Genomic DNA, 21,400 nt, shown 5'->3' on the forward strand with positions numbered 1-21,400 from the left:
CCTGGAGGACGGGGCAGCAGAGCCGGGCCTGTAAGGAGAAATGCAGGGTCACAGCGGGGTGAAGCCGGGTAGCCCTGGAGTCACCCTGGCAGGCAACGCCAGGCCCGAGGCGGTGGGCGTGGAGGGCGCAGGGCGGAGGGCGGTCCCAGAAGGGCGACTCCGACCGGGACTTGGAGGCGCGAGCCAGCTCGGCTGCAGGTCACGTGGGCGCCGGCTGGCCAGGTGGGGACAGTGACGCAGGCTGCGCAGCCAGGTACCTGGGGCGCGCCCCGCCGGCCCCTCCCGCCCGGCACTCGGAGCCGGAGCCGCCTGGCGCACGCCCTGCCCACCTGGCCGCCCACCTGGCGGGGCCGGAGCGCTGCCGCCTCCTGCAGGGCCGCACAGGAAGTTGGGGGGCGGGGACAGGGAGGGACCGAGCGGCCGGGACAGAGCGCGGGGCCTGCAGAGCCTGGAGGTGGACCCGCCCCACGTCGGCCGCCGAGCTCATAGCTCCGTGTCCTCCGCCCCGCGGCGCAGGTAAGCCCAGGGGACAGGTGAGGGGGGAACAGGTGAGCCTGGGAGACAGGTGGGCCTGGGAAGGGACGGGTGAGCGAGGTGATGGAGGCGAGCCTTGGGGAGGGGGCTGGCAAGGCCGAGGGCGCCCTTCCTCCCCTTCGCTTTTCCCGCAAGCCCTGCCCCGGGGGCCGCGTCACTCTGCGGCTACCCGCCTCCGCAGTGGCTGCCCAGCTGGGGCTGTGGGAGGGGACAGAGCCTGGCTGGACCTAGAGCCCCTGACCTCTGACCCCCCCACCCGCTCCCCTGGGCTCCGGGCGTCCCAGCTCCCTGCCGCCTCCCCTCCTTTGAGCCCTAGAGGACACTCTCTCGCCCTGGACGGACTCGCAGCCAGAGCTCCCACTGGGGCATCAGGGCTGAGAGACCCTAGGGAGCCCCAGGACCTTTGAAAAGGCGGGGCAGGGTGCGCACGGAACGACCCTCCCAGAAACTCCGGAGAATCTGGTGCCCAAACCTGCTTTGGCACCAGGAGTAGCAGCCCCAAGAATGAGGACCCCCTCCCCACATCAAACTGGGAGCAAACTCCTCCCCCACTCTGGTAGGCAGACCCGGCGGCAGGGAGGGGTCCTGGTGTGCGTGCGTCCCACTAAGAAGGAGGGGGAAGGGAGGAGGGCGGGGCTAGGCTCCCAAAGCTGTGGGTCCTGCTTACTGCCAGGACACCTGGCTTAGCTGCCCACCCTCCGTTTCTGCATCCGGGAAGCAAGGATCCTTTTTGAGATTTGGGTGGACCTCAGCCCAGCAGCGGGCACGGGGTGGGGGGGCGTCCAGGAGCTCTGCATCCGACCTGGAGGTGAACAGTCTGCACCTCATGGTGTGGCGGCTCAGTGGGTGCTTGTCAGGCCGACCAGCAGTCTACCCTGCACCCCTGCTGCCTAGTGCTTAAGGGCGGGGACCCCAGGTCCAAATCCTGGCTCTGTGTAACCTGTTACTTAAGCCCTCTGGGCCTCAGTTTCCTGCTCCATGAAATGGGAGCAGTTAGAGTGTGCTGACTCAGCTGCAGCTGGATCCTCTTCTGGTTACCGCCCAGACGATGCCCATGGGCCACAGAAGCCAGCATCACATCACGGGCACTGCCCAGGGCTTTCCAAAGCTCTCCCGGCGGGGGGCAGTGAGCTGGCAGAGGCCCCTCCCCCTCCTACCTGGGCACCTGCAGGGGAGGAATCTGTGCAGGGCAGGGGCATCTCTGTTCCACAAGGGCTCTGGTTCCCCAGGGGCTCGGGGCAGGGGGGTGTCTCTCACCCTACACGGGAGACGCTTTTCACCTGTACGAGAGGAAACCAGGTGCAGAGTGAGGTGGCGTGACGTGGCTTGCCAGCGGGGCTCCTGAGATGCCAGTCTCTGTGTGACCCGGTGGGCACAGCCACTCCCCGCGGCTGGGTCCTGGAATTCTAGTTTCAGTTTCTGAATGGATCTCAGCTGCCCCTCTCTTTCGCCTGTGGCAGTTGCCGCGCTCGGGCGACTGGCCGCCTGTACCAGCATCTTTATTTCCAGTGAGAGTCGCCACTCACCCAGCTGGCCCACTGGGGCAGTGATCTGGGTCAGGACAGGGCCTGGCTCCTTGCCCAGCTCTCCGCTGACCGGCAGCCTGACCTCAGCAGGTCACATTCCCTCTGTCCCTGGTTTCCTCACCTAGCAGAGCAGGGAAAATGCCTGCCTTCCAGAAGATCCCTGAGGGGCTAGACACATGGGGAGAGAAGGTGTTTAGAGGACACCCGTGCGTCACCTGTCCAGGCTACCTGTCGGAGTCAGGGCTCTGATTTCTTATCCGGAGCTCCTTTGGGGAAACACTGTGTGTGCCAGCCAAGCCTGGCACGGGGACTGGGTTTATGGGGCGGCTGGATTCAGAGCCAGGAGTGGGAGCCACGGGGGGGCCTGTCTGGGTGGGCACTGCCGGTGCCCGGAGGCGTCATAGGAAGGAGACAGCAGGAGGCTTTTGCTCAGGGTGGGAGGAGCACGAGGCCTGCCACTGCCCCTCCCACTGCCAGGCTGTGTCCGGGGCTGAGGGCGGCCAGGTGGGTCTTCCCGACCCCCAGGGAGGCGGGTGAATCTCCAGTTAGCTGAACCGAGGTTTCTCTACCTCAGCACTGCAGGCATTTGTTCCAGATGATTCCTTGTTGTGGGTGGTCCTGGGCCCTGTCGGGTATTGAGCAGTGTCCCTGGGCTCTGCCCACAAGAGGCTGGTAGCTCAGCCCCAGCTGTGACCACCAAGAATGTCTCCGGACACGGCAAAGTGTCCCCTGGGGGGCCAAGCTGCTCTGGTTGAGAGCCCCCAGCTGCCCCTGGCCACCCTGCAGACAGAACTGTTTGCTACGTGCTGCATGGTTTACAAAGCCAAATCCTGCCCCAAATTCCATGTGACTCCAAGTCTGGAACCTGGCCGGGCAGAATTACCCGAGCACAAGGCCATCATTGTGGGTCAAGTTTGTCTCAGAAAAGATGGCATCGTGTGCACGGTGCCAGGGAGGCCGAGCCCCACCAGGCAGGGTCCCGTCAGCTGGACCTAGAGGGACAGACGTCCCACGGATGGAGGTGTTGTGGTGACATCACCCAAGGGGTGGCAGGTCCCGTACTCGGTGCGGTTTGGGTCCTGGTGGCTGTGAGAGCTGCTGTGACCAGAGCCCCAGGCCCAGGCCAGGAGGGACGGCGCTGAGCCTGCCGGGGTCCTGGGAAGCCCATCTGTCAGGAAGAACGAGGGCTCCAGGGGTGCTGGGCTGCAAGGGGCCCTCTGGGCCAGGCCAGTGTGAAATGCAGAGCCAGGGCAGGGCCAAGTGCAACGTAGGACCAGACAGGCTGGGTCGGGTCACCTGAGGCTGCCAGAGACCTCCCCCACCTCCACCTGTGGACTCCCAGCCCCCGCTCCTCCCACCCAAGCCCCGCGTGTCCCTTACCCACCCCTGCACACGTGCTGGGGACACCGGGAAGGGCTGCTTAGTGGCAAAGGGAGAAGCTGTGGTTCCCAGGGCTCAGCCGTAGGGGGCCCTCCCCAGCCCACCCTGAGCAGAAACAGCAGGGTGTCACCCAGGAGGGGGCAGAGATGGGTCTAGAAGCTCCTGTGGAGCTGCCCTCGTGGATTCGGCTCACCTGAAGCAAAGTACCAAGTGGGCTAGTTCTCCACGTGGAACACCCAGGCCTCTTCAGGAAGACACGGTTCCAGGGAGAGCAGAGCCCGGCAGGTGCCCACGATATCAGCGTTCACACATCAGTTTGCAAATTGAGCCCAACTGTTTGCCGGGACGTAAACAGGAAATCATCCCTGCCCCTGAAGGACGCACAGGCTCGTCCGGGAGACAGAGGGACATTCGGACAGCACGCAGCCCTCGCTGCCGTGGGCGTTGGTGGGGGAGCTTCCCAGGGCTGCCTTTGCTGGGGAGCAGACCTGCCTCTGTGGCTCGAGTGGTCACTGCAGGGTGTCTGGTCTCTCTCTCAGTGGCATTGCTGCCCACAGAACATGGCCGCCATTGAGTCTGTGCTCTCGGCCCTCCCCTGCACTGGCTGCAGGACACCAGGCAAGGGCCAGCATCCGGTGAGGACGCTGAAAGAGATGCTCTTAGAGCCAGTTGGCTGGAGGAGAAGCCTCCAGACATGGACCCCGTGGGGAGTCCCAAAGAGCCTGCCAGGCAGAAGCATGTGCTCACGTGTGTGTGCGCACAGGGCACACGGGTCTCCCACCAGAACATGCCTGTCTCCTAAATAGGAGCCGACAGCTGACTGGGACATTGAAAGAGGATGTGGCATCCGTGAAACAAGAACAGGCTGCTCCGCATAAAGAGCAGGAGAGAGCTCTTCGTGGGACCATGAAAACAACAGTCGTTTGGTGGAAAGGTGGGAATCTCCCACAAAGGAGAACAAGGGATGAAGGAGAAGGAGAGAAGAAGTCGGAAACGAGGGGTTCTCACTAAAGGCTGTTCCAGAAAGAGACCAGAGCAAACGGAGGTGGGAGAAATTATCAAAGAAATAGCAGTGGAAAACACGTGGACCTAAAACAGGTGGGAAGGATGCCCAAGACCGTGGCTCAGGGAGTGAACATGGCTCCGTCGCCGTGCCTGTCCCCGTAGGTGGTAAAGCGGAGCAGGGGGAAAGAGAGCCTCCTGTCGTGACCAAGGAGGTGAAGTTAGACTGGCGTCGGATGTCTCGTTGGCAGTGAAAGCTGGAAGGCAAGGGAAGAAGGCTTTTCCATTCTGGAAGAAAATAATCTCCAGTGGAACTCTAAAGGCATAAAGAAGACATTTTCAGAGGTCTCCCTCCCGTGACGCTGCCTTGGGAAGGTGCCAGGGGGTGGGCCCCAGCTCAGTGGGGAGGGAGGAAGGAAAGGGGAGGACCAGGATGCGGGGTGGGGGTCAGGGGGCCGAGCTCCTGCCCTGAGAGCTGGGAAGCGGGGGCCTGGGGAGAGAGGACTGATTCTTGGACTCTGGAGCACACGATCCAGATGCCCAGGGCAGGGACGCTGGAATGCACGGGGGGAAATTCACAGGAAGAAAGCCAGCCAGTAAACAAGAGAGAATTATTAACGAGAGGGCGGCCAGGCGGGCCAGGCTAACACAAACACCCACGGGGCACGGCCGAGTCGGGCCGGAGCCTCGTTCACACGGCCAGGGGGGAGTGAGTGATGCTTGCAGCTAAGAGATCTCAAAAGCGCAGGTGGGGCCTTGTTTAGAAATTTGGGGAAAGCTGAAAAGCCAGGAGTGGTGGTTTGTGGCAGACAGGGTGGTGCGGAGGAGGGAACGCCTATCTTGGATGATAAGCCTCTCGGCGCTGTTTGACCTTTGAACCTATGCCCAGGTAGCTCTGTGATCAACTAAGCAGTGGGAGGAAGAAGACAGGGGTCCTGCGACAGCTGCAACCCCAGGAGTCAGCTCCAGCCGGGCCCGGGTCCTGGAGCCCGTGCAAGAGCAGGGCAGTGGCCCACGCCCCTGGCACAGTGCCCCTCTCCTTCAGGCCTGGGTCCCGGGCTGGTGGAGCCCCAGGCCTGTGGGTGCGGCTGCCTTGTTTGGAACCGAGATCACACCCAGCAAGGGCTGGCCTGACAGGCTCCGTCTGGCACCTTCCGGCTCCGGAAGAGCCTTTGCCCTCTCCTGGGAGAGGACGTGTGCCACAGGCTGGGTGTGGGGCCTGGGGTCAGAGGAGGGGACTCAGGCCTGGGGCCTGAGACGGGGAGGAGGGAGAGGAAGGAGGAAGGATGAGGGGATGGGGCAGGCAGGGGTCACGGGCACCACAGTCTCCGTGTGGGCCTCTAAGTGCCGCCTGCGTGTTATACAATGTAAACCACCCCCATGGGAAATACACGGTGGCTAGAAAAAAAGACTCAGGAGCTGGACGTCTCCTGGATGCCCACTGGGGTGCATTTGCTTGGCCTGCCTAGATGGAAACCTGTAAGAAACCCATTTCTCGGCCAGGCCTGGGTACGGTGCAGCCAAGTTAACACGGGGAGGGTGACCCAGGAAGGTGCGGACCCACCCACGGCTGCCAACGCCCGGGGAGGCCTGGGGTGGCCGCTGCCATCCTTGGCCTGGGGACTCAGAATGTTCCAGGAATGCGTGGGCCATCCTCCCGCTGTGGGCGTGGCCAGGGCTCCAGCGGCAGCCCCTCCCTGCGGCCCGGGAGGCCCAGCTGCACACACCTTCCTGGGATGGTTTTAGCCGAGAATCTGGGAGCTGGGGCAGCAGAGCAGGGCGGAGAGCCAGGCCTCTGGGGGCCCCTCAGTCGCTCCCACTGTGCCGTGATTTAGGCCACCCCATGCGGCCAGGCCTTCCCGGCCTCCTGTCAGAGGGATTCCTGGGCTGAAGCTCAGAACCTCCAGGGGAAGCACCCGGACCCAAGGCTGTGTGTGTGAGGTGCGCTCGGGCTGGAACCCGCCGGGTGGGTCCAGGGACAGACGGTGGGTCCCTGGTGGCGCCCACCATCCCAGGCCTGGCCCCCTCTGGCTGCGTGCACCCAGGTGGGAGAGAGCAGGGCGTGCCCTCCCCCCCCACAGAGCTGCTGGATAAACTCCTGCGTCAGCGGTCCTCCCCAGGTCCGCAGGGGAAGTGGCAGGGGACGCCGTGGTGAAGCTCTGAGATGAGGTTCCCTCCCAGCGGGGCCACCTGGGCGGGTGACTTAGAATCTTAGTTCTCCATCTGAAAAAGGCTTCCACCCTTACCCGGCCCTTGTAATTTTAACATTCAGAAGTTCTGCATTTATAGGAAGTGTAAGAGTGGTGGCTATCCTTGTTCTTATTAAAAGTAAATGGGAAAGAATTAAAGGAGTGAGTTCTCTCCATGTGACGTTTTGATCGTATGAAGCTCTAAACCTTCAGCCGCTCCTCTTGAGGCTCACAGATAACCTTTTATTTGGCACCGGTGACACCACAGCCCCTCGGCGGCCAGGTCCCTGTTCAAGCGCTACATGTATGAGCTCCCCACCTTTCCCAGCATCCTCAGGAAGCTGGGTGCTTATTACTGTACCCATTTTACAGATTTTTAAAGTGAGGCACAGGGCGTAGCAGCTCAGCTCCGGGCTGCGAAGCCAGCCTTTGAGCACCGCATCCTGGCAGCCGTACCTCAGGCTCCGGCTGCAGCAGGGCTGCCCTCACCTCTGTCCTTTCCCCCAGGTCCCCGCGGCCACTCAGCATGTCCCAGCAGCACTCGGACAGCTCCTTGGAGGAGAAGCTCCTGGAATACCGCTTCCACTCGGAGCTAAAGCTCGACACCGAGGGAAACCCAGCATCTGGGCTCCCGATGGTCCGGGGCTCCCTGCAAAGCAGGAGCAATGCCGCCTTCCAGCCCGACAGCCCGGTGCCCCCGTCGCCGTCCCCTGAGGCCCAGGAGCTGAGGACCATCGTCCTGAGCACGCAGAGCCCGGCAGCCCTCAAGATGGGCACTCAGCAGCTGATCCCCCGGAGCCTGGCTGTGTCCAGCAAGGCTAAGACCCCGGCCCGCCATCAGAGCTTTGGGGCGGCCATGCTCAGCAAAGAGGCTGCCCGGCGGGACCCCCGGCTCCTCTCGGCCCCCAGCTTCTCCCTGGACGACATGGACGTGGACACGGGTCCTGGGGGGATGCTGAGACGAAATCTGAGGAACCAGTCCTACCGGGCGGCCATGAAGGGGCTGGGGACCCCCGGCGGCGAGGGCGGCCCCGTCCAGCTCAGCCCCAAGATCCCGGCTCTGGCCGAGGAGCCCAGCCAGCCTCCTGCTCGGTCCGCGGCCAAAAATAAGGTAGGGGGCTCGTCTGCCTGGGCAACGGGGCGGGGGCCGTGCCTCAAGGGGCCTCGGGAGCTTGTGGGCAGGGAAGGGGCCCGAACACACCTTCACATCATCATGCAGCCGCCCAGCTTGTGCAGGCTCCTGGGAGGGTTTATTCCAGTTAAGCTCTACAGCCAGGCCGTGAGCAGAGTGTGAATGTCCCCATTTTATAGATGAGGCAGCTGAGGCTCAGGAAGATCGAAGGTTTTACCCAGGACCCCGGCTCTCAGCCACCGCGGGGAGCAGAGCCCGGGGAGGAACCAGCCCTTCTCTCCAAGTCCCTCTGAGCACCGAGGGGGAGCCAGCCCAGCTGAGGGACAGATTTCAATCATGGCTTTGCAGCATCGACTGGCCTGGGATCTGTCTGCCCGAGGGGCTCCCATCGGGGACTCAGGAGGGCTGGTGGCAGCTCGGAAGTCGGATGCTCCCCTGCACGCTCTCCCTCCCTGCCCTGCCTGACCGCCGGCTCCGGGCTCTCTGTGCCCACAGGTGCCGTCCCGGTGGCCTCCTCCACCACGGGCTTCTGCCCAGACCATGAGCCCTGGCCCTGATCTGGGGAGGAGCCCAGACCACCTGTCAGAATGCTGGTGGCCCAGCGTGCAGAGGGGCAGGGCGGGGAGGACCACTGTCCTTGGGCTAGAGACACCCCTGGCCTGCGGGGCAGGGCACAGCCCCTGCCGTGCACGCCGGAGAGCCTGGACCCCGGCACCTCCACGCCCACCCAGGGCCAGGCCTGCAGGGTCCGATGTTCATTCATGCTTGATTCATGCAGCCAGCCAACGTTTCCTGAGGCCTCACGCACCCAGTGAGCAGGCCCCAGGAGAGCTCCCAGGGTGGTGGGGCCCCATGGGCTGGGCTGGGGGTGCTCAGGGTGCTGAGAGGGCACAGAGGTGGGGCTCCCCAGGAGCCCAGGGCCTGCGGGGGGGGCAGGGGTCCCAGAAAAGAGAGGGTTAAAGTAGAGGCGTGGACACAGGATGGGAACCAGGTGGAGGAGGGGCTGCGGAGACAGCAGGTGCCCGGGCCTGGAGGTGGAAGGGGTGGGGACGCTGGGGGGTGCCGGGCAGCAGGGAGAGCAGCCGGGTGCGGCTGGGGGCACCACACATTCCAGACCAGCGCGGGGAGTTTCAGGCTCCAACTTGTTTCAGGAAACCAGCTCCCGCTTTCCTGGAACCCGTGCACCTGTGGGTCAGGGGAAATGGCGTCCCAGCCAAGGAAGCGGGCTCTTAGTGGCAACTGGAAGGACCAGGGTATGGGGCCCTGAGAGCCCTGCCTGCCCCCAATTCACCCCTGCAGCCCCACCAGCAGCTGCTGGGACCCCGGGCCTGTGCTGGGGCTGGACGCCAACCCGCCAGGCTCTGCTCTTCCTGCCCCCCCAGGTCCCGGACTCGTGGGGCCCTCGTGCGGCCCCGGCTCCCACCCCAGTGTCCCTTCTAGGCCATCTCCCAGCCATACCTGTGCTGCCTCGGCTTCCCTCCAGGCCCACCTTCCTGAGCATCCCCTCTCGGCAGCCCTCCTGGGCCTGCCCAGCCCTGGGTCACCTGCCCCGCCTGCTCTGAGCCCCATCCCACCCCGTCCTACCTGCCCTGGCCTCTGCTTGGCGGCCCCGCCTCCCTCGTGGAGCCGACGTTTATTAAGCACCTTCTGCATGCCCAGCAGAGGCCCCTCGTGTTGGGCGTGGCGTCACACGTGGAGGGTCTGGTCTCTGGGCCCAGGTGCAGGGACTGCTGCCCGCTGCCCCTCCTCCCTGCTGACTGCCCGTGTCTCTGGGTCTCTCTGCACAGAAGACGCTGGGGCGGAAACGCGCACACAAGGGCTCCTTCAAGGACGGTGAGTGTGGCCAAGGGGCGCTGTCGGGCGGCACTGCGGCCGGGCTGGGCCCTGGGGAGGCTGGTCTCACTTGGGCATCCTGGGGGAGACGGAGAACTACGTGCTGGATGGGTTCCCTCCGGGGAATGGAGGGCCTGGTGGCCCATCTGACCCTGCAGCTCTGATGGGCCTAGAAAGTTCCCTCGGACTCTGTGCTGTCCCAGGGGCAGCGGGCAGACAGAGCCTCCCCACTCACCCTCAGCAGATGTTTGTCAAGCACACTGTGTGCTCCAGGCCCTGCCGGTGGGACCAAGGCCAGGCAGAGGGCCCTGGGCCTGGGGTGCAGACACAGGCCACAGGGACCCAGTGTTAAAGTCTCAGGGGCCATGGGTGACACCTGGGCCGTGGCAGGGCCCGGAGCAGTGCCTTCAGCCTGCCGAGGGGTGGGATGCCAGCAGGACCCCATGGGAGTTGGAGGGTAGGTGCCCGCCCAGCCTGGATGGAGCAGCCAGTGGGTGTAAGGGGCCCCAGCCAGAAAGGGCCCCCTCCCTGCCAGCCCCAACCTCCGTGGACAGCCACAGGTCCGGGTGTGGGGAGGCCTCAGGATCGGGCCTCGTCCCCCAGGACAGCAGCAGGGATGTCCCAGGTCTCGGAGCCAGGGCGGGAAGGAGCGGCAAGGAGGGGTTGCCTCAGAGCCGCCCCGAGCCATGCACCCGCCCAGCGGGGCTGCTGAGCGCGTGGCCACTGCAGAGCCGGAGAGCGGGACACCTCACCTCGGGTTAGGGGGCTCTCAGGAGCCAGCCTCGAGCGCCCTCGGCCGACCTGGGGACGGCCCCTGCCCAGTCCGCCTCCCCAAGGCCATGCAGTTTGGCCCGTGCCACTCTCTGATGTGTTGGCTCAGCCCTGGTCTGAAGGTGCCACCTTCTGCACGGGGACGCCACCCCTGCCCTGGGCTCGGCCAGCTCAGCCGTGGGAGCCGGCTGGCCCGAGGGGAGCCTGCTCTGGGGGGCCCTGTGCTACCTGACGCTCTCAGGGCCTCCTTGGGAGGACTCAGCGGGTGGGTTCCCGGGGGGGCCAGGACCGCTCAGAGCCCCCAGGCCTGCAGGTGACGCACACCCCCTGTCCCCAGATCCCCGGTTCTACCAGGAGATCCAGGAGCGAGGCCTGAACACCAGCCACGAGTCCGACGATGACTTGCTCGATGAGGCCTCCAGCCCTGAAGGAACCCAGAAGGTGGATGTCCACGTCGTGGTCAAGAGCTACCGGCCCCCCCAGATCACCTGGAGCCAGCTCCCAGAGGTGGGGCCGGGATGGCGGGAGAGGCCCTTCTCCCGAGCCCGTGGGTGGTCCTCCCGGTGAGGGGAGGGGCCTCCTGGAAACGCCCCGTCTGCGCCCAGCTGGCAGGCGGATCTTCCTGGTGCCTCAGAGCTGCCCTGCCCTGCGGGGCCCCGTGGGGGTGGTCGCTGGGGGGGAGAGGGGTTAGGGGCCTGTGTCATCTGTGTGTGTGTGTGACGGTCGTCCCACGGGTGAGCCCCTCACCCTCCCTGAGCTCCCTGCTCAGGCTGACCTGTAGGGAGCTGGGGGCACAGGGGACCTCCTCCCAGGGCGCTGTGCCCAGAAAGTGCCAGGAGGGTCCAAGTGAGGAGGCCAGAGGGGAGGGGAGAGGCCCGGCCGGAGCTGCGTGCCACTGCCAGGCGCCCCCTCACCTTCCACGTCTGAAAAGGGGGCTGGTCCCTGCCCCGCAAGGCTATGGGTTCTCAGTGGAGAGCATGGCTGGGACAGAGGCGCCGGTGCTCCAAGCAGGTACCCAGGGAGGCAGCTCTCGCTACCCCAGGAGGGCGCAGCTGGCCGTGGCGCAGACTCCTGACTCCGTCCCCTGGGAGCCGAGGGACGGAGCTGCGGTGCGGGCTGTGGGCGCGGTGGGCAGCAGGGAGGGGCATCTGGCCGTTCCTTCTGTCTGCGGTACAACAGGCCTCCTCATTTGCATCCCGTGGGGCAGGAGAGGAGCTGAGGCACCGTGACCGCCCACTGAGTTCCAGGACACTGCATGCCATGGGGCCGCTGGCCAGGGAGGGCCCAAGACGGGGCGGGGGTTAGGGCAGGCAGATGAAAAGTTCCGGAAGTGCACGTGTGTTCCCACCTGCCAGGTGCCAGCTGCGTGCCCGGAGGTGCGTGTGCGCGATCTCCCGGGTCGGGGGTGGGATCCAGGACAGTTTATCCTAGAAACGCTGCCAGAGGTTCTGCTCCCGGTCACCTGAGCTTAGGTTTCTCGGCCAAGCCTCTGGGTCCGAGGAGGCGTAGGATTTACCTTCCCAGCTCAAGCGCTGCTGGCAGCCTCCGCCCAGCCCGGTGGGGAGGGGAGCACGAATCGGGTGGCCCTGGTCCTGCAGAGGGTCGCCCCCGGCAGGCTCTGCAGGCACTCGGCGGGCATACTGTGGCCGAGTGAGCCACGCTCCCGCCGGGGCAGCCGGGGCCAGGGGGCCTGGGGGGCGGAGAGCAGGGCGGTGCGCCATGCTGGAACAGTGTCACCCCTACCTCCGGGCACTCACCTGGCCCAGGTGTGCCCGCGTCGTGGCCCCGTGCTCGGCACGCCCCTCCGCTCTCCCGGGTGGTTCTGAGTCTCTCCACCACCTCCCAGCCCGGGGCAGCTCTGTGGGACAGAGCCCCCTTCCCACCCCTGGAGAGGCCTTTCCCTCCGGACGCCCATGCCCTTCCTTGGCTGCCCCAGGGCCCCTCTGAGAGGGAAGGTGTCCATGGAGAAGAGAGACCTGGGTGAGGGGACCGAGCAGGGACAGGCCAGCTCGGCGGTCCCAGGTGTCCCACGAGGGGCGGCTCTGCCCGACCAGCCTGGCGTCTCTGGCTCCGTGCTGGCTCTGGTCCGGCGGGAGGATGAGCTTCCCGTGACTCGAGCCCGTGCCGTCCTCAGGTGGTGGAGTCGGGCATCCTGGACAAGCTGCCCGCCGAGGAGCACAAGAGGCAGGAGGTGAGGGGTGGGCTGGGGGCGCGGCCCTGCTGCTGACACACCGATGGGGGGCGGGGGGACCCCAGCCATGGTGACGTCGCCCACTCACCCATTAGCTGCCTCCTGGTACCCAGCGATGGCTGATGCCCTGGCCGGGGTGTGGCCTAGGGGGGCTACCGTTACCCACTTTCCGGGCGAGGGTGGGAGTCCTTGCTGGCGCCACAGATCATCAGTGGCCGAGCCAGAGTGCAAGCCCAGGACTCGGGCTCACGTCCCCACGTCCGCGCTGCTCTCGCCCCAGGCCATCTTCGAGATCCTCACGTCCGAGTACTCGTACCAGCACAGCCTCGGCATCCTGGTGGCCGAGTTCCTGCAGTCCCCGGAGCTGCGGGCGACCATGACCCAGACAGAGCACCACCACCTCTTCTCCAACATCACGGACGTCCTGAGCGCCAGCAGGAGGTCGGGCCCGGGCCCAGCCCGTCGGCCCGGCACCCGACGGCGCAGGCTCTCGAGGGTGGGAAGGCTGGGGCTCTGGGTGACCCTGGTCTGCGAGTGCGGATGGACGGTCTGGAGCAGCCCTCGGGGGGCAGGGAGCGCGAGAACCTCACGGGCCCCGCGGCCACCAAGAGCTGGCCCTGGGGACGTGCAAGCGCAGAGGGCCAATGACGAGGCGTGAGGTGCCCGCGGGACGGAGCAGGCAGGAGGCGGCCTTGAGTTGCAGCCCCGGGTCGTGTTCCGCGCCGAGGTGTTTGGTGCCTGGCCCAGGGCTCTGGTTGCAGGGCCAGGAGGTGGAGGAGGGGCCGGGTGTGTAGCTGCAGGCCTGCCAGGGCCTCTGTGTGTGTGTGTGTGTGTGTGTGTTCACGTGCATGCGTGTGTGGCAGCAAGTGTGTGTGTGTGTGTGTGTGTGTGTGTGTGTGTTTACTCCCATGGAGGGCGAGGTCCAGGTAGCACCTGTTGGGTCCAGCCCCTCACTGCCCTGCACCCTAGGCGACCCCATAACACCCTCTGGCGTCGCCCTGAGCCTCAGCGTCCCCTCCCTAACCTGAGGGGGTGGGTCCCATACCTGCCCCCTTGCAGACTGGGGCGAGGCATGGGAGATGATCAGGTGTCAGACCCCAATCACCTGCAAGGAGCAGAACCCCTGCCCCTGCCTTGCGCTGGGCAGAGGGGCCGGGGCTCCAGGTGGCTCCTGGCAATTCTGACCCAAGTCCCAGGGAATCCAGTCAAAGTGGCAAATTTTTTGTCCTACCTGTCTGCTCCCCATGATGCCGGCTAGAATCTGCGAGACTCTAGCAGGAAGTGGCCTTGGATTTGGCCATGGGCGTGTGCCCAGTTATTTCGGGTTTAAGGAGCTAATCTGTCCTGGGGTTCTCCCGGGAGGGCCCTGGCAGCTGACCCACCCAGCCCCTGGTGTGGGTGCATCTGGGAGCCTTGCTGTGTGTGTGTGCGTGTGTGCATATGCGTGTGCGCGTGCATGCGTGTGTGTGCACGTGTGCGTGTGCTCGCACGCGTGTGTGCGCGTGTGCGCGCTCACACGTGCAGCTCCGTGGGCAGGCCAGCAGCCCTGGGGCCTCACCCGCGCCCCCACAGGTTCTTCGAGGACCTGGAGCAGCGGCACAAGGCTCAGGTGTGCGTGGAGGACATCAGTGACATCCTGGAGGAGCACGCCGAGCGGCACTTCCACCCCTACGTCTCCTACTGCTCCAACGAGGTCTACCAGCAGCGCGCCCTGCAGCAGCTGACGTGAGCCGGCCCCGGGGCCCGGGGCGGGGCCGGCGGGGTGGCCTCGGGAGGCTCCGGCCCCTTGTCGCGGGGCACGTTGCTGCTCGCGGCCCGGGTTTTGCAGCTTCCGCAGCTTCCGCCCGATCTCTCTTGATGGACTGGCCGCGCCTCCCGCCGCAGCTGAGAACCCCTTTCTCTGTCGCAGAAGCAGCAGCGCCGCCTTCCGAGAGGCCCTGGGGGAGATCGAGCAGCGGCCCGCGTGTGGGGGCCTGCCCATGATCTCCTTCCTGATCCTGCCCATGCAGAGGGTGACCCGGCTGCCCCTCCTGACGGACGTGAGTGCCCGGCCGCGGCCGCGGGCAGGCAGGGGGCCCGGGGCCCATCTGCGGCAGAGCACTGCTCCCTCCTGACCTTCTCCCCCCGCTCCGTCTGTGTTATGTATGGTTATGAGGACACTTACAAGACGGCTTTGATCGCCACAGTGACCGGTGTGCCCACTTTCAGCAGCAGCACTGCCCGCAGAACTCTCTCTGCTGGGAGCTCTTCCAGCGCTTGGTGGACTTTTGTTCACTTACTTGATGGTTACGGGGTTCATTCATGTCCTGAGTCTGATCCGGTGTCGCCCAGACCCCTGCCGAGCATCAGTCAGGGCTGTTGCTTCCTCCTACCCTCGGCCGGTTGTCCTGGGCGTGGGCCTGGGGTGACCCAGGCACCGTCACTGTCCCTGTTTTGTGGACAGAGGGGCTCCAAGGGGCTTCCTGGAGTGGCTCGTGCTCTGAGATGCCAGCTCACGGGGCAGAGGGCCTTGTGGGGTGAAAGGTACACGTACACACACATGCACACAAGAGCCCGCACGTGGCAGGAGCCCAGCTGAGCTCTGAGAGGCAGCATGTGGCCCGTGCTCAGTGGGTCAACATCCCAGGCAGACAGGATATCAGACCCTCCAGGGCCCTCTGGGAAGTGGAGAAATAGAGGCTTCAGGGGCCTCCGAGGCTGGAGCACCGCAGCCAAGGACTGAAGGGGTGGGGCCTGGGTGCCCCCCGGGGTCTGGCGTTGGTAGGGGAGCCCCTGCCCCAGGCAGGCCCCTGAGCCGGGGTGCAGAAGGCTACTTGTGGCTTCTCGCGTCTGGTCTCTTCCTGCAGACACTCTGCCTCAAGACTCAGGGCCACCCCGAGAGATACAAGGCCGCCAGCCGTGCGTTCAAGGCCATCAGCAAGGTGAGGGGTCCAGGGTAGGGGAGGCGGCGCCCAGCCCCAGCCCAGCCCCGAGCTCTGTCCCCACGCCCACCCGTCGGCAGAGACCCTGAGGGCGGGGCAGAGAGTGTTTCCAGACGGTCCCTCCCCAGCTCCTCACGGTGCCGGTGGGGAGACTGAGGCTCAGAGAGAGGGCCGCTCACACAGTCGGTGAGCCCGGGGCAGGGCAGGGACCAGGACAGCCGTGAGGGCCGGTGCCGCGGGTGGCCAGGCGGGGCTGGACGGGGCGGGGCTGGGGTCTGGCGCCAGGCTGTGGGCGGGCCCTCAGCACCTGCTCTCGTGTGCGTGCCCTTTAGCTGGTGAAGCAGTGCAACGAGGGGGCCCACAAGATGGAGCGCACGGAGCAGATGTACACGCTGCACACACAGCTGGACTTCAGTAAGGTCAAGGTAGGCGGTCCCCACCGGCCCCTGACCTGTCCCCAGGCCCGGCTCTGTATGCGGTCAGGGGTCACGGCCCCCCGGCGTGCGGGCTGGAGAGAGGCCTCTGGGGGTGCCACCCCCCTCCCCGCCGGTGAAGCCCGGGGCCGGGCCTCCGCCTCGACCTCCCCAGGCTTCTTCCCACCTGAGGGCGTTGCCCCTTGGCCTCAGGTCTCAGCTCCGCCGCCCCCTTGCCTGCGGTGGGTCTCTCTCTGGCCGCTGCCCCCACCCCCAGAGCTGCAGGGGCAGAGGGCAGACCCCGGGGCCGGGTGACGGGGAGCCAGCGGCAGGCCCCGTCGCAGGGCTCAGCCTGGGCCCAGGCTCCTTGTCAGCCGGGCTGGGAGCAGGGGCTGGATGACCTCAGGGCCAGCTCAGGCTTCCCGCTGGGGCCAGGATGGGTCTGTCGGTCCTGGGGGCGGGGCTCTAGGCCGCCTACAGCTCCTCCCAAGCAGGCAGAGCTCAGACCTCTGCCCACAGGGCTCCCCCACCATCCCACAGACAAGCCCATCCTTGTGCTGTCCTGGGGCTGCCCCAGCAGCAACTCGGCCCGTCTGGCAAAGTGGGAGCTGCTCTCCAGAATCGGACCTGGAGGCAGACTCTGCCCCGCCCCACTGCCCTGCTCTCCCCTCCCCCCACTGGCCTGGCTGCAGCAGAGCCCTGTGGGCGGGCGGGTGGGCAGGAGACTCGGAGGGTCCCTGGGGCAGCTCTGTGGGCCCGGCCTCAGCTTATCATCAGTCAGGCTGAGCTGCTGACCTCCAGCTCCCAGAGGCGGCCCGGCAGGCCGGAGGCCATGGGAACTGGTGCTGTGGGCAGGGCCGGAGGGCCGTGCGGGGAGGGCACAGAGGCTCGGACAAGGGCAGCAGGCTCCTTGGGGTGAGTCAGGGTGGCTTCACAGAGGAGGCGTTTGGGTGATGACGGCCTCGGCCCCACTGAGCCCACACCCTTGGCCGGGGTCTTGAGCCTCTCCTCGGCCGGGCAGCAGATGTCACGTTTGGGGTGAAATACGCCCCCGACCAGAGCAAAGACCCAACCCTGGGCCTGGCTGACCCCTGAGCCGGCCTCTCACCCCTCTACCCCCATGTCTCGAGACTGGAGGGCATGAGGGCAGGAGAGCAGCTGGCCCAGGTCGGGGGGCGGGGGCTCAGAGCCCCAGGAGGGGTGGGGTGTCCGGTGGGGCGCGTCAGGGGAGCAGAGGCTGGTGGGCAGGGCCTCCTGGCTCCCTCCCCACCAAGCCTGCCCTGCCTGCCCCTCCCCTTCCAGCTGGACACGCCAGAGCGCCAGCCTCGCTGGCGGGAGGCCGTCTGAGCACCGGCCATGGCGACACGGGACCCACGTCCTTAGCCGGGCCTGTTCTGCCTTAGCCGGGCCCGTTCTCTAGGCCGCGGAAGGGGAGGGAGCTCCGTTTGCAGCAAAGGCCCCTGGATGCCAGATGTGGCCCCGCAGATCAGGGGGCTCCTCGCAGTCTGTGCAGAAGCAGCCGAGCCGAGCCCCCTGCTTGGTGTGAGGTGGGCCAGGAGGCTTCCCAGAGCAGCCTTCGCCCCCTGGTTTGAGGGGAGCCCTCGGTAGGTGCCCTGTGGGCCCCTGGGCCTGGCTGGAAGCAGGACAGGCCTGTCCTGGGTCGCTGCGCAGGGTCTGGGCCCGGGCCAGGCACAGAGCAGCCGCCCCCGATCTCCTGTCCACGGCCTGAACAGCCCTTCGTCTGCGGCCTGGGCAGTCACGCTCCCTTCCTCGGTGCAGCCCAGGGAGGCCTGGGCACCCCGTTCGCAGAGGCAGGGCTCATCCCCGTGGCTGCACAGCCCGGCCACCCTCCCGGGACTCACCCGTGTCCCCGCTCTGCCCCAGTCCCTCCCACTGATCTCTGCTTCCCGCTGGCTGCTGAAGCGCGGGGAGCTCTTCGTGGTGGAAGAAACCGGGCTTTTCCGAAAACTCGCCAGCCGGCCGACATGCTACCTGTTCCTGTTCAACGACGTCCTCGTGGTCACCAAGAAGAAGAGGTGGGCCCCGCCCGTGGTCGCCAGGCTGCACGGCCTTGCGATGGGGAGCAGGCAGCAGCCGTGGCCTTAGGGCCGGGGAGGTGGGCTGGGGCCGGCTCTCGGGAGCATCCTTCCGGCTGGCTGGCCCTCAGGCTGCCCACAGACCTCTGCAGCATCTGGCCAACCGCCTGTCTCCCTGCAGCGAGGACAGCTTCGTGGTCCAGGACTACGCCCAGCTGGACCACATCCAGGTCCAGAAGATGGAGCCCTCGGAGGCCTCTCTGCCGGGGGGCGGCAACCGCAGCTCCTTCGTGCCGTACACCTTCCAGCTGACCCTGCTGCACAACAGCGAGGGCCGCCAGGGGAAGATGCTGCTATCCTCCGACTCCGCGTAAGATGGGAGGGCTCCGCGGGGGCGGTCCTGAGAGCTCCGTGGAGACGGGATGCCTGATCCAGGGTTCCGGGCACTGCACTGTGCCAGGGACAGCCTAGTCCTCCAGCAGTTCACACTCCCGGGAAGGGGACACTCCAGCTGCAAAATGCGCGGCTGAACTGTCCTGTGTGTCCAAGGGGAGAGGACTAAGGAGAAACAAGGCAGGGGAGGGAGTACCGGGTGGGGGCCCTGGGGAGGGGCCTGCGGCAGAGGCACGGCAGTGCAAAGGCCCTGAGGCAGGAGGCCCCTGCCAGGAGGACACAGGGCTGGAGCACAGGGTGGGGGTCATGCAGGGCAGTGAGGTCAGATGGTGGGGGGACCAGCGCACAGAAAGGTGCTGGCTGGGTTTCCACGCTACCTCCAGCACGGTCCCCTTTCCAGGTGGGAAGCTGAGGCTGAGTGTTTCTAACAGCAAACTGACGGGGCAGGGCGCTTGGGGTCCAGCGCCGGGAAACAGGGCAGCCTGGGTCCTGTGGGTGCAGCCGCTGCCCGACTCCGTGTCCCTGGCCAGATGTGACTCGGGGTCAGCCTGCCTTGGGGCGGCCTGCCTGCCGCTCCTTCCCGAGCCTGTGACTTCCTGCGCCTCGGCCCCCAGCGCAGTGGGTCAGGGAGACCAGAGGGGCCGCCCACTTACACCTCCAGCTCCCAGCCAGCTCACCAAAGTGCACCCGGGCAGTGGAAGCCTTCACCCCACTGCCTTCCCACCTCGAAGGCTGTGGGGGGCTCAGGGACACCCCGACCCTCCCACCGTGCCACACTGGGTGGGGAGTGTGAAGCAGAGGTCGCCAGCTGGTAGGATCGGCCTCGGGCCTCGCTCACGCGCGCTCTGCTCCCAGGAGTGACCGCGCACGGTGGATCACAGCGCTCACGCACCGGGAGAGGCAGCGGCCGGGCCCCACTAACAAAGGAGGTGAGCGCCTGCCCCGAACCCAGCAGGGCTCACAACCCCTTCCCGGCCTGGGGGTGGGGGTGGGCCTGGAGGGGAGAGGTGCCGTCCAGCCCTCTGTCCACCCCACAGCCTGGCCCCAGGGTGACCTGCCAGGTGAGGGGCCCCAGCCCCAGGTACGCGTGTGTCCATGTGCACACACAGGCCCAGCGCTGTCTCAGGGCCCCATCCTCCCTGCTGCTCAGTAGCTGGGGAAACTGAGGCCAAGGAGCTGGAGTGGGCTGGCCCGTAGAGCTGTCACCCCGCTCGGGCCCTGCCTGGCCCCTTAGAAGCTGGGCTCACCCTCTGCCGGTGCTGGGCGTTTGGGCCCTGAAAGTGGGAGCAGCAAGTCCTGCAGCCTCTGGAGGGGTCCCAGCTTTAGCCGGAGGGAAGCTGCCACGTGACCGTGTGCTGGGACACCTGGGGGCCCCTGGGCCCCACCGAGACCAAGCCACAGGGGGTGTGTTGGGACTGGAGCCCTGCCCTCTCGGGGCTGCAGGGCTCCCGGCCCACCCCCTCCCTGGAATAGTCCTGCTTCTGATGCCTGCCTTCCCCGCCAGACCTGCTCCAGGTGGAGATCACCAAGGCCTACCTGGCCAAGCAGGTGGACGAGATCACACTGCAGCAGGCAGATGTGGTCCTGATCCTGGAGCAAGAGGACGGTGAGCACAGAGGAAGGGGCCTGGGGGGATGGGCCTGGGGGATGCACGTGGGGCAGGTGGGAGAGGGGCCGGGCAGGCTGGTGCTGAGTGAGAGTCTGGGGGCCCCAGCAAGGGTCCAGAGCACACTGGCATGGGCAGCTGCCCTGAGTGCCCCTACCCCCGAAGTAGGCACTGCATGTACTCACAGTGGGCCTGATTCCAGGGCCCCCGTCAGTACCCTCCCTCAAGGACGTCTCAAATGTCCCCGAGTTGCAGGATCAAAAGTGGGTTCTTGGTCACTCTGTATCCTAAGCGGGAGGGTGGCCCCCGCAAGTACCTGCACAGGACGGACCAAGCTGGTTGGAGTGAGCTCAGCCCCTGAGTCCAGTGTTGGGGCCGAGCACCTGATGGAAGACCAGGTGCCCACGTGACCCTGAGCAAGACGGGGAGGGGGGTCTGCTCCAAGGGATGCCTGGCCCTGGCGTCTTCTGGAACAGCAGCTCCGAGGGGGAGCCGACACAGGGGCCCCTGCCTGGTGCCCAGGACCCTGCTCTCACCTGCCCCGTGTCTGGGTCCAGGATGGTTCTATGGCGAGAGGCTGCGGGATGGAGAGACGGGCTGGTTCCCTGAGGACTTAGCCCGGAGCATCACCAGCCGCGTGGCCGTGGAGGGCAACATGCGCAGGATGGAGCGGCTGCGGGTGGAGACGGACGTGTAGCCGCATCTGCTGGCACCTCGCCAGGCCAGGCTGCGGCCGTGCAGCTTTGGTCCGCACTCCAGCAAGTGGAGTCCGTCCCCTGGGAGCGCAGTGGGCTTGCCCCCAGGGCCCGAAAGGTCCCCGGCCTCCCAAGGCCCCATGGGCTGCGGCACAGGCTCCGGACACTTCCAAGGACGAAGGTCACACGCCCTCGAGGGGAGCATCCTCCTGACAAGCTCAGGAGCCGTGCCAGCCCTGACCCCAGGCTGCGTCCCTGGGAGGAGCCCAGCCAGGCCTGCTCGCTGGCTCCGCCCTCCCCCAGCTCCTGGCTGCCCCGCCCTGCCCCCTGTGCACCCACGGGGCAGTTATGCCGTGGGCGTGTGATCGAGGCGGTTGGCCCTGAGAAGAGCGGGGATGACCTGGAGGGCTCTCCCTCCTGCCCCCCTCCTGCCCCAGCCTTGAGTACCCAGGGCTGCCCCGTGTTCCCACAGGAGGCCCAGCTGCCGGCAGGTGACCCTGCAGTGCCAGCACTGGAATTGTGACTTGAGACATTAAAGTATTTCTTTAACACCTGGATTTGCACATTTGTGAGCCCCAGCGAAGGCCATACCAGTCCCTGAGAAATTCCCAACGTGCTGTGGGCGGGACTGGTCCCCCTCTGTGTGGTCACCTGTGCTGGGCCCCCATTCATGGTCACCCTGTGTTAGTCCTTGGCCCTGCCCCATCTGTCCACCTGGAGCATCATGGGCAAGGCCATCCCCGTGAAGCCCCTTGAGGCTGAGCCTGGCCGGTGGGTC

At 66.3% G+C, this 21,400-nt stretch overlaps 1 protein-coding gene across 6 annotated transcripts; it reads left to right on the forward strand.

Moving 5' to 3' along the window:
- Nucleotides 1–371: 371 nt before the first annotated feature.
- Nucleotides 372–21,173, forward strand: ARHGEF16 (Rho guanine nucleotide exchange factor 16). Of its 6 annotated transcripts, none has more exons than XM_059903298.1 (15): nucleotides 373–516; nucleotides 7,139–7,742; nucleotides 9,551–9,596; nucleotides 10,705–10,874; nucleotides 12,502–12,558; nucleotides 12,839–12,999; nucleotides 14,131–14,283; nucleotides 14,468–14,597; nucleotides 15,405–15,479; nucleotides 15,812–15,904; nucleotides 17,777–17,928; nucleotides 18,110–18,298; nucleotides 19,177–19,250; nucleotides 19,826–19,927; nucleotides 20,485–21,173. In XM_059903298.1, exons 2-15 carry the CDS (start codon nucleotides 7,158–7,160, stop codon nucleotides 20,622–20,624), a joined length of 2,127 nt encoding a protein of 708 aa, XP_059759281.1. In that variant the 5' UTR covers nucleotides 373–516; nucleotides 7,139–7,157; the 3' UTR covers nucleotides 20,625–21,173. The 6 variants fall into 6 exon arrangements, 5 of the variants coding, with proteins under 5 accessions (XP_059759281.1, XP_059759412.1, XP_059759365.1 ...); XM_059903429.1 differs by having other exon boundaries at nucleotides 9,554–9,596; XM_059903382.1 differs by lacking the exon at nucleotides 373–516 and adding an exon at nucleotides 902–1,090.
- The last annotated feature ends 227 nt before the right edge of the window (nucleotides 21,174–21,400 follow it).

Source organism: Balaenoptera ricei, chromosome 1, assembly GCF_028023285.1.
Source record: "Balaenoptera ricei isolate mBalRic1 chromosome 1, mBalRic1.hap2, whole genome shotgun sequence".
In the NCBI taxonomy this organism is placed as follows: domain Eukaryota; kingdom Metazoa; phylum Chordata; class Mammalia; order Artiodactyla; family Balaenopteridae; genus Balaenoptera; species Balaenoptera ricei.

Bases quoted from the DNA above. Each gene is read 5' to 3' on its own strand.
- ARHGEF16 (XM_059903298.1), top strand. From the start codon at position 7,158: ATGTCCCAGCAGCACTCGGACAGCTCCTTGGAGGAGAAGCTCCTGGAA. The intron at 14,284-14,467 runs GTGAGCCGGCCC...TCTCTGTCGCAG, and splicing joins CGCGCCCTGCAGCAGCTGAC to AAGCAGCAGCGCCGCCTTCC. The intron at 17,929-18,109 runs GTGGGCCCCGCC...GTCTCCCTGCAG, and splicing joins GTGGTCACCAAGAAGAAGAG to CGAGGACAGCTTCGTGGTCC.